The 15,224-nt window shown below is 49.3% G+C and overlaps 1 protein-coding gene across 1 annotated transcript in view; it reads left to right on the top strand.

The window, feature by feature from the left end:
* The window catches only part of LOC147896988 (P-loop containing nucleoside triphosphate hydrolases superfamily protein), a 129,814-nt gene that overhangs the window by 63,444 nt on the left and 51,146 nt on the right, over positions 1 to 15,224 (top strand). The window contains exons 7-9 of the mRNA XM_087381387.1: positions 11,444 to 11,610; positions 11,687 to 11,750; positions 11,880 to 11,968. Of these exons, the coding sequence (XP_087237513.1) occupies positions 11,444 to 11,610; positions 11,687 to 11,750; positions 11,880 to 11,968 (320 nt within the window). The remainder of the gene's footprint in view (positions 1 to 11,443; positions 11,611 to 11,686; positions 11,751 to 11,879; positions 11,969 to 15,224) is intronic.

The raw sequence follows: 15,224 nt of genomic DNA, 5'->3' as shown, positions 1-15,224 counted from the left end.
TGCACTCCTGCCAGCCTGCTCGTACGGACTGCAACCGTATCCAATTGCCCATACAGCTGTACCAGCCTGCCCATACGGAGTGTCCATCTACCATGTCATTTGCAGCTGCCCTTTGCCCTCGATTGAAGTGCCATTTGCAGCTGCCTATTGCCTTGATTGGCGTGCCATTGCTGCTGCTCATTGCCTCTCCAAATGCGCCATGAGCTATTGAGCTGAGTTGCCCTCACTTTACCCCCGATTCGCGGGTGCCCCCGATTTGCTGGTGCCCACGATTTGCTGCTCCATCTACCACTTTTTTCCGTGGGATTTCTACTTGTGGGAGCTACTAGTCCACCGCTTCACTACCTCAGATGGATTTGATACCACGGAGTCTCGTCCTCGTGGAGAAGTCACATTATCTAGGGAGAAAGCATTGGCATTATCGGTGTGAGGTTGAATAACAAATTACTTCATCACTTTGACCTAATTGCTTCAGCCATCGAAATCAAAGCCAAGCTCGAGAATCTTTATGCCATATCTATTGAACTTGACTGACGAGCTTTATCTATTGTTTTGCATGATCTATTTGAAGTAATAGATAATAGTTAGTGATATTTGGGTACTCTGCCTTGGGTTGTTTTCCAAAAATGAATGAAATAAATGATGTGTGTTGGGTCAATAAAGGTCCTTTGCCTTGGTCCTCCCAAAATGATGTATTCATTTGTTTATTTTCTTGTGTGTGGCTCCATGTCTCTCATTAGTCCCTGGAGCCAAGAGGGGGATGTACTGTGGCAACCATGTATTTTTTTTTTGCAAAAAATAGACCTCCATTAAGAAAGAAAGAAACTCGTTAGAGCAAGCTCTGTGTGGAAATACAACATGCTAAGCATGTAATAAAAACACCTCAGAAGAATGAGGTAGAAAGAAACCAAGGTTGAGGCTGAAAATGCCAACTCAACCCTGTAGAAGTCTCAGTAAGGAAGGGAGAGTCTCTGCTATACAGGGACGAAATGATTAGTACGAAGCACCTTTCTAAACAGGTGACCTTGTCTTCATGGCCCTGCTTGTGCACTATATGGAGGAGAAGGACCTGCTAGGTCTCTGTCAGCAGAACTGGAGCTGGGGGCTGAGGAGGCCTGTGGTTGGGCTAAAGAGGAATTTGGAGTCCTCATCTGTGCATGCATTCCCTTGGTCGTCCTGACTGTGGCAAGAACAGTCTGTGGGGAAGAAGTATCGGTAGCCCCCTCATGATGAGAAACCAAAGTGACTGGGGCTGGTATTGGTGCATCTAAAGGCCCCTTCTGATGTGGAACTGTAGTGTCTGGGGCTGTAGCAACATCTACCTCTGGAGTCTGGATGGCGTGTGTCTAAACCGGATCAAAGGTCTCCTCCTGAGGTCCGCTTTGATTGCTCTCCACCATGGTATTGGGTGCGCTGCGGGCTTTAGGCACCCTGTTGCCTCTGGTGGTCCTGGGGTGCACGAAGCAGGGCGTCCTGTTGCTCCTGGTGGTCCTAGAGTGCGTGGTACAGGGCGTTGGGAGGTGCAGTTGGGGTAGTACGTGAAGGAGCTGCACCAGAAGACCTCTTGGGTCTTTTTCTCTTCCTTGGGCAATCTCTAGCAAAGTGCCCAAGGGTCTTGCAAATCTTGCACTGGTCCTGTCTACCTGCAATCTCGACTCTCTGTCGAAAGAGAGAGCCATCTGGACGTTGAAGCATGATGTGGTCATTTAAGATGTTAGGTTTAGAGACAATGACCCTAACTCGAGGCACCCCGTCCGCTGTGACTACCTCTGCCGAGGAAGAAGGCATGCCAGGATGGGGGGGATCTCAGTGACCACTACGAATGTGGCTCTGATAGTAGCAAGAAGTCGATGGTAGACCTAAGGAAGACCAAGAAATCTAATGAACAGTGATGTGACCTGATTGTCCTCCTCGATTATCGAAGCCCATGGTGTAGGGCAAAAGAAAAATCCTCCTCAAACCCAAAGCCAGAGGATTAGCTTTGAGAACAAGGGCTGTGGACTCGTGGGAGTCGAAAACCACTTGGAAGAATCCACATCCCAAAAGTCGAATATCCTTGAGGTATGGGGCGAGATCTCCTGGTAACGCCGCTAGCATCCAGTTTTTAGCCTGTGATCTGGAAGGGTGTGACCCAAAGATGTGGGCGAAAAGTGATGTGGAGCCCTCTAGTTTCACATCTTTCTTGAGCTGCTGCAACTCGTCTTCTGAAAAAATGACGGTTCTCGCGACCGGTGGAAGTGGATGAAGATTGGCTGAATGGGGATCCATTCGCCAATCGATGTGAAAAGGTTGATTCAAACACTGAAAAAGCTCCCCGTCTGTGAAACTGCTGCCCAGGACGCCTTGGAACACGGGCGTTGGAGGAAGGAGAACAGGAGAGGGTACGAGAGAGGGAAAGAGGAGTAGAGGAGGTGGGGGGGCTGCGGGGGGGGAAGAGGAGAGCGAGGGTAGGCTGCGGGGGGGAGAAGGGGGCAGGGGGTAGAAGGAGGTAGGCTGCGGGGGGTAGGCTATGGGTAGGAGGAGGTGGGGGAAGGCAGCAGTGGGGGGTAGAAGGGGCGGGGGAAGGCAGCAGCGGGGGGGAGAAGGGGGGCGGGGGAGAGGAGGGGGGCGGGGGAGAGGAGACGGGGGGAGGCGGAGGGGAGCTGCAGGTTAGGAAGGGAGGGGGCGGGGGTGGGGGTGGGGGCTGGCGGGGAGGGAGAGGGTGGGCGGGGGAGAGGAAAGGAGGGGGCGGGGCGTGGGGGAGGGGGCGGGTGGGAGAGCAAGCGAGGGGGCTGGCAGGGGGGAGAGGGAAGGCGGGTAGGCAGGCAGGGGGGGAGAGGGTGGGCGGGGGAGGAGGGAGGGGGCGGGGGTGGAGGAGGGGGGCGGGCGGGCTGGCGGGTGGAGGAGAGGGAGGGCGGGGAGGAGGAAGGGGAGCGGGAGGGTGAGGGTGGAGGGGGAGGGAGCCGGCGAGGAGAGAGGGAGAGGAGCAGCAGCAAGGGGAGGGAGAGGGGGGGGGCAGCGAGGGTGAGGGAGAGGGAGAGGGGGCTGGTTGAGAGAGGAGAGGGGGGGGGCAGCAGCTCACGGGGAGAGGAGCAGCTCACGAGGCTTGATTTTCAGATGCGGCAACCATGTATTGGCTTTGATAGGTCTATTTTATCAGGCCTGGCATGTGATTTCCAGGATGTTAGTGCATTGGTCTCCTAGACCTTTGAGTTTGTCATGCATCCATGCATGATGAGCCTCTGAGCCATGCTAGGTGAGCCTTTGAGTCTATACCATGCTCACCAGCCACTGAGCCATGCTCGATTGCCTCTTGAGTTAGCATGGGAGCCATGTCTAGTTCTCACATTCCATAGAGTAAAAGATACTGTCGTTGTCATGTTCTGTTCTTGGTTCCATTCCAGTAGTCTCTCACCTTGCCTTCATGGGAGGTGTTAAAACATGAAGTCGAGTTGAGTTAGTTTAGTGTGTTCTAGTGAGTTCTAGTGTGAGTTTTAGTCTAGTGTGTCCTATGGATGCCACGTGTCACATTGGGAGTTATCCCATATGCTTTGGTATTCATGTGTGTGTGTGCTCTATGTAAGAGCTGTACTTGTCACTTGTCACTTGTCACATCAATCATGTATCAAGCCTAAAAGCTCTTTAGTCGGCTTGAGAGTACTTTCATTTTGTTCATTGCTCTTGCTATTTCATTTCCATTTCATTATGTCTCTCTTTGAGTAGCTCCTTACCTCCTATCCGATTGGGACCATTGAGATCCTTGTATGTGTACCTCAGGTATCCGCCATCTTTGCTCAGATGGCACGACCACCACCCACTATCTTGCCACACCCCCCTACCTTTGTACGTCATACGGTTCCATGACGCTCAAGATCGACTTTCGATTTTATGATGCAGGTCAGTACTATGAGATCAGCCAGCGATCTCCATGGATGAAGACCTCACCCCTCTACAGGTTGAGGAGAGGTGCTCCTTGTTGCAGCAGCGTGATCAGGCACGTAAGGAGGGGAAGTGGGCAGTAGTTAGGGATGGACGACTTCTAAGAGGCTCCCGTTGAGCATCACTCTCTTCCCCCTCTTTCGCATTGGGAGGCGGGGTCTATGAGACTCAGATCTCCGAGACCCTATCTTGCACCATTTGGAACTGTAATGGTACCTTATGGTTAGAACCAGGGAGTTTCTCAGAATCCTATACATGCCGCGACATAGTCTTTTACATGGTGACACATCAGAGTCCAGAGCGCCACGATGCACCAATTATATTCAACACAATGTCTGCTCATACTCTGGTTCGATGGACTTCCATGATAATTGCAATTTATGTCTAGCATGGGCTAGAAAAGGAGGCTGTATTATTTTATGGAAAAATGCAAGCAGAAGGTATAAAGCTAGATAAGGTCACCTTTATCTGTATTCTGGATGCATGTGCCGTCTGTACAATGCTATCCATTGGTGAGTGGGCGCTTCATGATTTTCTGGAAAGTGGGTATGACTTTGATGTGGTGGTAGACATTACTCTTACCAACATGTATGGCACATGTGGAAAACTTGATTTTGCAAGGAGAACATTTGACAAAATGCCTAATGAGAAGTTTGCCTACAGAGATGAGACTAGGGACACAGGGGGGGTACGTGGATCAGGAGGGGTAGCAGTTCTCTATAGATCTATCCTTTCGGAAACCATTTTGATAGAGCAGAGAGATACTCATTCTAGATTTCTTTGGATCCGGATTCGACACGTGGACAACCGGGATCTGTTTGTTGCAGTATGCTACTTCCCTCTCAAGAGCTCCCACTTTGCGAGCCCGAGATGAGACTGAGACATCTCCATTTGCAGTTCTATATTAGTCCATTGTTGATTTCTCGAGCCACGGAGAAGTCCTCCTAGTTGGAGACTTCAACCGAGGACATGCGCTCGTCAGGTGCCACTTCTTGACTTCGGGGATGATTCCATTCTACTGCCCGACGTTGACCTTGAGGATGCAGGTGTGATACGGGTTTCAGCTGACAGACGAGGGCCAGTCACATCTTATGGGTAGGCTCTACTAGACCTTGGTAGGATGCATGATCTCATTATCTATAATGGTCCCGACAGATGGCCCACCTCGGGTGGTTTCACATGCCTCCCACATGGGGGGGGGCTCTAGCGTTGTTGATTACATCATGGGATCCCTTGCCTTCACTTCACGCATCACCGATTTCATTGTAGCACCTCTCCCCCCAAGGGCTGATCACACTTACCTTTTCTTTAGCATCTCCACTCCCCACCGTTGTACAGCACCTTCCACCCCACTGAGTTCTTACTTCTCATACCATGATATACGCTTGCGACCATGACCACTCACCTGCCTACTCTGACCATCTATATATACTCCTTGCTTTCATTGACTTCATACCCCTATTAGAGGACCGAGCTGCCTTGATCACCCGCTCACTACATTAGGCTGCCCTCCATGCTTTCCTGCACACCACACGATCCACTCGCCAACCACCTCCTGGGACCGTACCATGTAATAATTGATACGATGAAGAGTATAAGGCTTTACGCCGTCAGCTTAGATTCGAAGCCAAAAACAGAACCAGAGACACTACTCGAGTATCGTAGAGACTGGTTTGTAGGAAGAAACTAGACTTTATTTGTCGGAACGAGGAGGAACCATTGAACATTCTGTTCTGTAACAACTCCAAGGACTTCTGGCGGAGATTTCTAGAGAGACAGTCCCTCTCACCACTCACCGACACTCATCCGTGCTTGATTCCGAGGTTAGCCGATTTGCGGAGTGTCAAGGACTTAGAGCAGCAGGACAAGATGGTTTCCGACGTGATCATGGCACTATGGATCATATTCTCACGCTCAGGTGTGTCATCGAGGAGGCGAGGGCACGGAAATAGAGGGTCTATTTTGCTTTGTGGATTTCCGCAAGGCATTTGACACAGTCTCGAGAGCCTACCTCATACGTGGCCTACAGGATTTGGGGTATGACCAGGAGATGATTTGGGTTGTCATGGCACTTTACGAGAGAGTTGGTTGGGTGGACAGATGAGATCATGAGCACTATTGGGGTCAAACAGGGGTGTCCTTTATGACCCACTCTGTTTGGTCTTTACATAGAAGTGATGCAGGCATAGGGGGGTTTGGTTGCTCTCTCGCTAGCATATTGATCTGGATATTGCTTTATGCAGACAATGTGGCTCTTCTGTCTTCCTCTACAGAGGGACTTCAAAGGGACCTTGACGCACTTCAGTTATTTTATGACTCCCATGATTTCCCCTCCCCCCCCCCCCAAAAAAAAAAAAGAGACTTCTATTAAGTAAGAAAGAAACCCGCTAGAGCAAGCTCTGTGCGGAAATACACCATGCTAAGCATGGAATAAAAAACACCTCAGAGAAATGAGGTAGAAAGAAACCAAGGCTGAGGCTGAAAATGCCATCTCAACCTTGTAGAAGTCTCAGCAAAGAAGGGAGAGTCTCTCCAATCTCTGAGAAAAGTAACTCCCTTGGAGGAGGCTGCTCGAGATGATCCTTGCATGGTCGCCCAAATGGCCATCAGAGTGTGTATTGTATTAGTCCAAGACCTGGCCAAGATTGGAGAAGGGTGAACCTGAGAACCCTCCAAAGCCTTAGTGCATCTGGCTCTCCAAATGTGCCATGCTGCAATGCTAGCTAGGATCTCCCATGGAGAGTCGATCGAGGAGTGAGCAGCCGTGAAAAGAGTGGCCGGAACATTCTCTAGAGAGCACGACTCCACAAGGTGTCGTCGGATGTGAAGAGCCCAAGAGGAATCAAGTCTCAAAAAATACCTGGGGCCCTGAAAGAGTAAGCCAAGCCACTGATCCCCAGGTCATATAGAAAGGTAGGCGAACAAAAGTGCTGAAAAGTCTTGCAATCCCCTTCCATATGATTCTCGCCTATCTGCAATCCCAAAGGCATTGCTGTATTGTCTCCAAGGCAGAAAGGCAGCGAGGGCAAGAAGGGTCAGCTCCGAACCTGGATCTCTAATGGTTTACTGCTATCCCACCATGAATAGAAAGCCAAAAGAAGAGAGTGATTTTCCTATTCCGGTGGGATTTCCAGAGTCTCTGCCAACAAAATTTCTGCAAGTCTGCAGGAATCTGAAAGTTCTCCCAATGATGTCTCTGGTGGGCCTCCAACCCCTACAGCTGAGTTGGAATTTCTTGGCATTAGTGACCGTGTAACGAAAGAAGGGGATGCCCTTCTCTCAGTGCCTTTCATCTATCCATTCCCATCTCCCAGAGTCCCATTGCAAAAACTTAATTGGGACACCTCCATGAGCCAAGGGTGAGGAGAAGCGGCAAGTACCACTGTGAAAGAGAGCCATGCTCCATGAAGCCCACTATCCTGATTGGATGAAACGGTACCTCCAACAAGATATCGTCTGTGGATCTGGACGGCCTGCCCCCCGAAGAAACATAAAAAACTAAGGCATCCTCATGTGTGTCAAGAAAAGCAATCACCTGTAAAGGAACTCCCAATCTGGAAAATGCCCCCTTCCAGGTAGAGCAAGTAATAGGCATGTCATCTGTGTCCACCCAATCCAAGGGCAAGGCTGCATCAATCTGTTGGACTCTCCCTGCACTCCCTCTGAGATTAAGAACCATCTGGGCCTGTCGGTGTGCAGGAAGCTTCCTGAAGGCTTTCCATGCTCCCACTGTAGATGCAGGGCCCCTCTCCCATCTTGGCCACTGCATGTAAGGAGAAGCTCCAAGTGGTCTGCCAAGCTCATCCAAAATCTTGTCATTCCACATGATAGGCTCCCTTTCAATCTCTTCACGGGTGGATGGGGGAATCCTGCGAAGAGTACTTCTGAAGGCTTCTAGGTAGAGGGCTAGAGGTGTGGTCCCTTGCAGTAGGGCGGAGTGGATGCATTTGCATTTCAATTTCTCAAGCAGTGGCCTCGGAGGTCTTTGATCTGTGTGAGCTTATCAAAGGACGAGTGGTTTGGATGGGTCTATGTGTGTGGATGAGTCTAGGACAGGGGTCTTGAATGTGTATGCACGTGTCTGTAGATAGCACCAGCTTGCTTTTTGGAGATGCTTGACAGAGTGTCTTCCAGATGTTGGCTCTGGGATTGTTAGAGGTGACTTCAACAACCTAGAGTATGTAGAGGACGAGCAGGGAGGTCCTTCTTTCTTAGAGGTTCCTACAACGGAGAGGAGTACTTGGAAGCAGTTTATCTTCATGATCTGTGGTACAGACCCCTGGAGAAAGGTAGAGTTTACCAGGATCCCCGGCAGCCTCCTCTCTTCTTTCAGATAGAGGAGGCCCGATGGTTTGTTGGAGTGCCTCGATAGTTTTTACGTTAGGGATTGGGCTATGCACCGGGGGAGGTTCCATGAAATCATTCTCCTATCTTACCTCACCTAGAGCAGAGGAGTCATGATGGTTTGTTGGAGCGCCTTGATAGTTTTTACGTTGGGGATTGTGCTGTACATTGTGGAGGCTCCATGAGCATTCTAGCAAGCACTATGATGTCAGATCATTCTCCTATCGCACTTCATATGGAGCAATCCTGCCGTGGACTCCTTCAAAAATGGTTCACATTCCATATGATTTACTTCAGGAGGAGAAGGTGCAACAAGCAATAGCTGAGAAGGATGGGTGGGCTTCTTGGGTGACATATGTGATATAGAGGAGTAGCGAGAAGCTTCAGTCCCAAGTCCTTAGACGGAGATACGCTTTGCAACAGCGGCTTCCTGGGTGACAAATGTGATATAGAGGAGCAATGAGAAACTTCAGTCCTAGAACCTTAAATGGAGACGCGCTTTGCAAGAGCGGGAGAGAGTTGAGACGGACTTAGCTTCCATAAATAGACTCAAAGAGCAGGATCCAGGCTCCCAATGGCTTAGCGATTGCTATGAGAGTGCGAGCTGTGACCTCCAAGCCATGGAGGTTCGGGCGACCCGAGTTTTCATACCACTCCTCACGAGCCAAATGGGTCCAATAGGTGAGAGGATCAGACAATTCTCCTAGATCGTTGGGCCATGTTCTGTGGGACGCAGCTTCAATGTTGCGAGTTGCGCAACGGTAGATGCACATGGACCGTTAGGAGATTCGTGAGATTACCATAGACATCTATTGATAGTTGTTTCAGTCCCAAGAGGAGTCTCTCTTAGTTCTTGTAGCCCGAGTGGTAGTGTGGGGTCAAGTTCCGATAGTAATTTTGTCAAGCTTGAACAGGTTTTCTCATCTAGTGGTTACATGACCGGTCGCCTTCAAGACCTCACGGTCTGATTCTTATCAGAAGACTTTTGCTTACCTTTACAATTGTTGTTGCTTCACCTTGTTGCGTGCGGGTAGTCAAGGCTTCTGATCCTGCACCCTGTTGGGGATGGCGAACAGCTCCTCTTGGTCCAACACTATCAGCAGCAACTCTTCCCATGTGAGAGTGTTCGGCCTCACACTCATGATTAGGGGCGAATAGAACACTGAGTATTGTGGAGAAAGATGGGATATCAAAGTAATGGCCATGTCCTTGGAAGATATCTGCTTTCTTGCTTGAAGCACCTCCTTCTAAAGAGCTTGCAACTTGTTGATGTGCTTCCACATAGTAGTTGACTTCGCAGGGTTCAACACTCGCATCTGTACATTCAAGGTGACATGCTTCATTGGCAAGACCTTGTTGTAGAGAGATGCCAAATGCTCCCAAGGGGGGAGCACAACAAGTCGAAACCAAACTCTCCACGCCTTTAGTACACCTCCATCAGTGGTTCACGTTCTTCCCATGCTGTCCACGCCTTCAGAAATGAGCGTGATTCAGTAAGGGTGCGTGGTATTTGGACAACGAACAAAACACTGCATCTCACCCATGGTTTCATCCAGCCCTTGACTGTATGGCCACATAATTAGTGGCTTCCTCTTGACTGCCTATCCTAGACATAGGTTGTGCCTAAAGAGTTGTAGGCAGATGGGAATAGACCACATGATTATTGGCTTCAGTTTGACTGCCTTGGGTTGATGCTGTGAAGATAATGGGCAGTGTTACTTGTGTGGCATATCTAGAAGGCAAGGTATATTCTGTTTTGGACGGGTAGGGGCTTCAATGAATCCTTTTTGCAAGAGAAAGAAAAAAGAAAGAAAGAAATTTTATTAGAGTCTTCGGAAGACCGATGGGTCTATGAGACTGAAAGAAAACCCGATACAAATCACAGTAAGGGTGGAGCTATTGAAACGAACATCATCACCCATGCTGAATCCTAAGTCTGATCATACATAATCAAATACATTTGGATGTAACAATGAAAGGAAAAGGACTGGAGCGGAGTAGAATCCTCCGTATGTCATGTCGCCTTGGCTGGTGCATAGCCGGTGATGGGACGTTGGCGCCTGTCAAGGGGTGCCATGCGTCTCGGTCTCCTGGATGAGGCTCGACGCAAGACCAGAGCCATCGTGACTCTCGTGGGACGTATCCCGGGTCTAAACAATGATAGGAGGTCCCCCAGAGTGATTTGTGTGTCCCCTCGATGTCTCGTGTGTCGTGCTGCGGTCGTTGGGTCGGGGTCTCTATCACGTCTACGGCTAGAGACTGGACGATCAATGTCACTCGATGGGAAGAACTTTGGGATCCTGCTCTGAGAGGTGTCTGATGATGTGGCCAAGCTCCGTCGCCTGAGTAAGTACTCTCTGTGTTGGACCCCCTCGTGAATGAAGGCCGCGAGCATCTTCCTTAAGCAATGACTGACCAATGGAAGAACTTCTTACCATTGTTGAGTTTTAAATTTTTTGTTTATATTGCGGTAACATTAGCATTACTTTTAGCTAGCTTCGGTCTCAAGTAGTTGGGAGTTTCTTTTTGACAACATGATTGTTTCTATCTTCCGATATTGTTCTATACTTGACCTGCTTTCCTGGAGCTTTCTGTTCTTCTTACCAGTCTTCTGGGATTACTTGTCACTCCAGCTTTGTAGCCTTTTTATCCTTGATTAAGAAGGTGCTAATCTTGGGTAAAAGAATAAAAAGTGTGGATGGTTCCTCATTTGTTGTTTGTAGGGGATTTGAGTGACTAAGTTTGTGCAGTCTGGGGAGCTCAAATGAAGCAATCCAGCTTTATGCTAGATGTTAGTTTAAAAAGTAGCTTGTTGTCACAGCCTCTTTCACAAGGTCTGTCTGTTAAAGATTTGCTCCAGTCTATCTGAAGGAATTTTCACATGCTTATATGCATTCTTGAAAACTCCTGTAATGTGTTTGGAAGCTTGTTGTCAGTCTGACTGGTTAGTGCTCATGTATCATAAAACGAATATGTATTTCCCATCTAAAACGGCTATGACTCATGAGTGAAGGACATTCAATTTGTTAGTAGAAATATGAGATGAATGTTTGATATGATTGCAATTTTGATTATTCTGTGGTAACGATTCTAAACTCTGTGGATCCAGATTTGCAATCTATTTTTCTGTTGTGCGCATACACCTTGTTCCTCTAAAAATTGTATGTGCTACTATATGTAGATGGAGGCATGGGACTTTGATTGGCAAAATAGGAAGTTTGTGGAGCTCATGGGCGCTGGAAAAGAAGATGAATCTTGTTCTGATGAGGGCTGCTTTGGCTCTCCCCGCAAAGAGCTTGGTGGCCTTTTGAGACTGAACCTTTCACGGAGACTGTCTGAAACAATAAGGTGGGAGAATTGGCCATTAATTTGCAGCTATCATTGTATTCTTTTCTACTTTGGAGTTCAATCTTTGACTGTACAGGGAACACGAATCACATGGAGCGTCAAGTGACAATGTGCTTGATCCATTACTAAACTTTTTGAGGGTAAGGAAACATACTACTGGGTCAGCCGCATAGATGTTGCGAAGGCTTCTGATAAATCTGGTGAAAAGGTGCATTTTTGTACATTAATATCATAGTTGATTCTGTGAACTCCTTTTTACTACTACTTAGCAGGAGCGCAGAAGAAAATGCAATGTTGCTGAGCAGGTGCCTTTGGATGAAGGTGGACAGACATTGTCCTTGGATAGTCTACAGGGCAGGTGAGCTGGGAAAAAATCGAGATTGATTGTTGTTAGTAATTTAGATTGTATCCATTTATTGATATACAAGAAAAAATCGAGATTGATTGTTGTTGACATATCGTATCTCCAATTGTAACAGGGAGATAGCCAGTCACTCTCTGTCCTGCTCGCTACTACATTAACTGATAGAATAATTCACTCAAAGCACACGTGGAACTGTGGGACTAGTGTGAGAGTCCGAGGGAGGAATATAATGGGTTTCTGAAGAGTTAAAGAACAACTGAAATAATATCTTGACCAAAGGCTGAACACAATTGTAATAAATAAAAGGACTAAGTACTGTATGGAGGGGATGAGCCATCAATAAAAAAGAGGAATGAAAATACTGTATAGAGGGACTGAACCGTCACTGTTGAACTGAGTGTTGATGGAAGGAGGGGACTGCTCTGATGCAGAACCCTAACGACTGCTGCCTGGACTGAACCAGGACTGTAGAGGAACTTGTAGGGCAGATCTGGTGCTCCGTGTTGTAGGCATAAACTGCTGGCTGATCCGCTGCTGTTGGTTGAGGTAGTGAAGCCCCAAACTGCTTTGAAGACGGGATGAAGAATGAGGCAAAGGGGGTTGCCTTATATAGGCTTTTATATCCAGACTGCTGCTGCTCCCCGCTCCTCCTGCTGCCCTCCCCTCGACTCCCCCTGCATCCCTCCTTGACTCCCTTCCTTGCTGCTGCCCCCTCCCTTCCCCTCTCCTTGCCCCCCGCATTGCTGCTGCGCTCCCCCCCCTTCGGGCTGCTGCTGCGCTACCCCTCCGCTGCTGCTGCACTACCCCCCCCCCCCCCCCCGGCGCTGCTGCCTGCACTCCCCCCCTGTTGCTGCTCCTGCGCCCCCCTCTGCGCTGCTGCTCGCACCTCCCCCCTTCCCTCTCCTCCTCTCCCCCCCTCCTCTCCTCCCCTTCCTCTCCTTCTCTCCTCCCCTCCCTCTCTCCTCTTCACTTCTCCCCCTTTCCTGCTGTCCCCTCCCTTGCTGCCCTCCCTCTTTCCCTTCCAGCTCCCCCTCCTTCAACCTAGACTTGCTCTCTCTCTTATCTCCCTCCTTCCCTCACCCTCTCCCTTCAGGTGTACCCCCATTTTTTTGGGGGTCTTCTGGGCATCAGGAAAGCGGACGGAGTTTCTTTATTGTGTTTGAGTCGGCCTTACCCACCTCGATTGACGAATGGGCACCCATTTAGTCAATCCGTTACCGCACACACCGACCGCGAGAACCATCACATTTTCAAAAGATGAGCTGCAGCAATTGCAAAAGGACTTGGAGCACGAGTGTTCCATGACTCTCTTCGCACGTATCTTTGGTTCACCTCCCTCCAGATCACAGGCTAGAGATTGGATGCTTGTGGCGCCTCCCCAAGAACTCGCCTCCCACCTTAAGGATGTTCGTTTGTTGGGACGAGGTTTCTTTCAGGTGTGCCTAGATTCCCCAGACGTCACAAGAGACTTGCTACAGGCTGGGTTTCTACTTCTAGGCTACAGGAGGATTTTTTTATTTCTCTTTCAACTCGGCTTTGACCCAGTTGAAGAGGACAAATAGGGAGCTTCTGTTTTTATCAGGCTCCCTGGTCTTCCCTTAGTTTATCACTGGCTTCTTTCAGTTATTGGCGAGAGGTTTGGTGTGGTAGTAGAGATCCCCCCTCTTCCTGGCGAGTCTTCTTCGACTACTGAGGCGGTTAGGATGAATGGGGTACCCAGAGTTAGGGTCCTTGTCCAGGACCCTAATATTTCAGATGACCACATCATGCTACAGCGACCCGATGGGTCTTTCTTTTGCCAGAGATTCGAGGTTGCAGGTCGGCAGGACCGGTACATGATTTGCAGATCAGAAAGCAACCAGCTTGTACTAGCTTATGACAGAGAACGATAGTAGGACCCTCCGCTCCACAGGCACCACCTTAGACACGAGCTCCTTCTCCTCCTAGGGTTGCTCGAGTCCCTACTGCACTTCGCACCACCTCTGGCCCACGGTGGGTCAGGCCCTCTACTTCAGAGCATACTTCCACCGCTTCAGAGACATCCCCCTGGAGCTCGGGAAGCTATCGCCTTGGAGCCTAGTGTCCAGGAGGCTTCTTCCACACCACCCCAGGATCAAGCTATACCTCCCTCAACAGCCCAGGTTGTTGGCACTTCGCCCGCACCACTTCTTGATCAGGACCCAATATAGGTGCCTCCTTTCGTGGATATAGGGAAGGGGGTCTTACATTCTCTCCTTGCTTCGGTAGGAATCCTTCAAACCCCCTCCCTAGGACTGGCTCAGCGGAACTCCTTTTCCGTTCTTGAGGACCTCTCTGACCTCCCAGATGATGATTTTGTACCTTCCACTTTCGGAGAGCCAGTGATTAGCATCCCTTTCGAGAGATCTTTCTCTCTCACCTGTGGACTTTCCTCCCCTTGGACCTCGTGTGTATGGCAGAAGATCAGCTCCGGTGGAGGGTTCTTTTTTCGCCACCAGGTCGGGGAAGGTATTCCAACCCGCTCCTGCCGCCGATGAGGATAGCCAGTTGGAATATACAAGGATTGGGCGGCATTCCCCATTGCCGTCGCAGACAGTTGATCAGGAATCAGCTCCATCCAAGTGCGTCAGGTGGTTTCTTAGACATTCTTTTTCTTCAGGAACACAAACTGGATACCAGAGATTGCTCCAAGTCAGGTAAGTTGCTTTCAAGCCGGACTTTTTGGCTTCTTGCCTTGGGAACCAGAGAAGGTACATGCATATCAGTTTCAGATTCTATTCTCCCTCTGATCATTGGACACGGTACCATCACCCCCTCCAGGGCCCAGTGGATTTTACTTTTGATTGACGGACGTAAGGTTGGTTTCCTCAACCTCTATGCTCCGAACAACAGAGGGGACTGTGTTCTTTTTTGCAAAGAGTTGCTCTCTTCGGCTGACATTGCTGATTCGTGGATTATTGAAGGTGACTTCAACATGGTTGAGGCACCATCCGATAAGCAAGGGGGCAGAGAAGGTGGTATTCATTGCCTCGAGAGAGCAGCTTGGGATGCCTTCTTGTTCAAATTCAGTGGCAGAGATGTTTGGTGAGATGATGCCTTTCATATTCAGTCTCAGTCACTTTTGTTTTCGTGGTCGAGAACCGTAGGGTGCAGATGCCTATCCATGCTCGGATTGACAGATTCTCTGTGGATGACTGGGCTCTTGATAGAGGGGGGATAGTTTGCATTGCACCTGGTGTCTCCACCTCCGACCATTTTCAGATAGTTTTGT

The sequence above is a fragment of the Dipteris shenzhenensis genome, chromosome 11 (genome assembly GCF_047967505.1).
Source record: "Dipteris shenzhenensis isolate YYH24624 ecotype China chromosome 11, Dip_SZ_1.0, whole genome shotgun sequence".
Lineage (NCBI taxonomy): Eukaryota > Viridiplantae > Streptophyta > Polypodiopsida > Gleicheniales > Dipteridaceae > Dipteris > Dipteris shenzhenensis.
The sequence above is the reverse complement of the archived record's forward strand: the minus strand, read 5'-3'. Positions and strand labels throughout refer to the sequence as shown.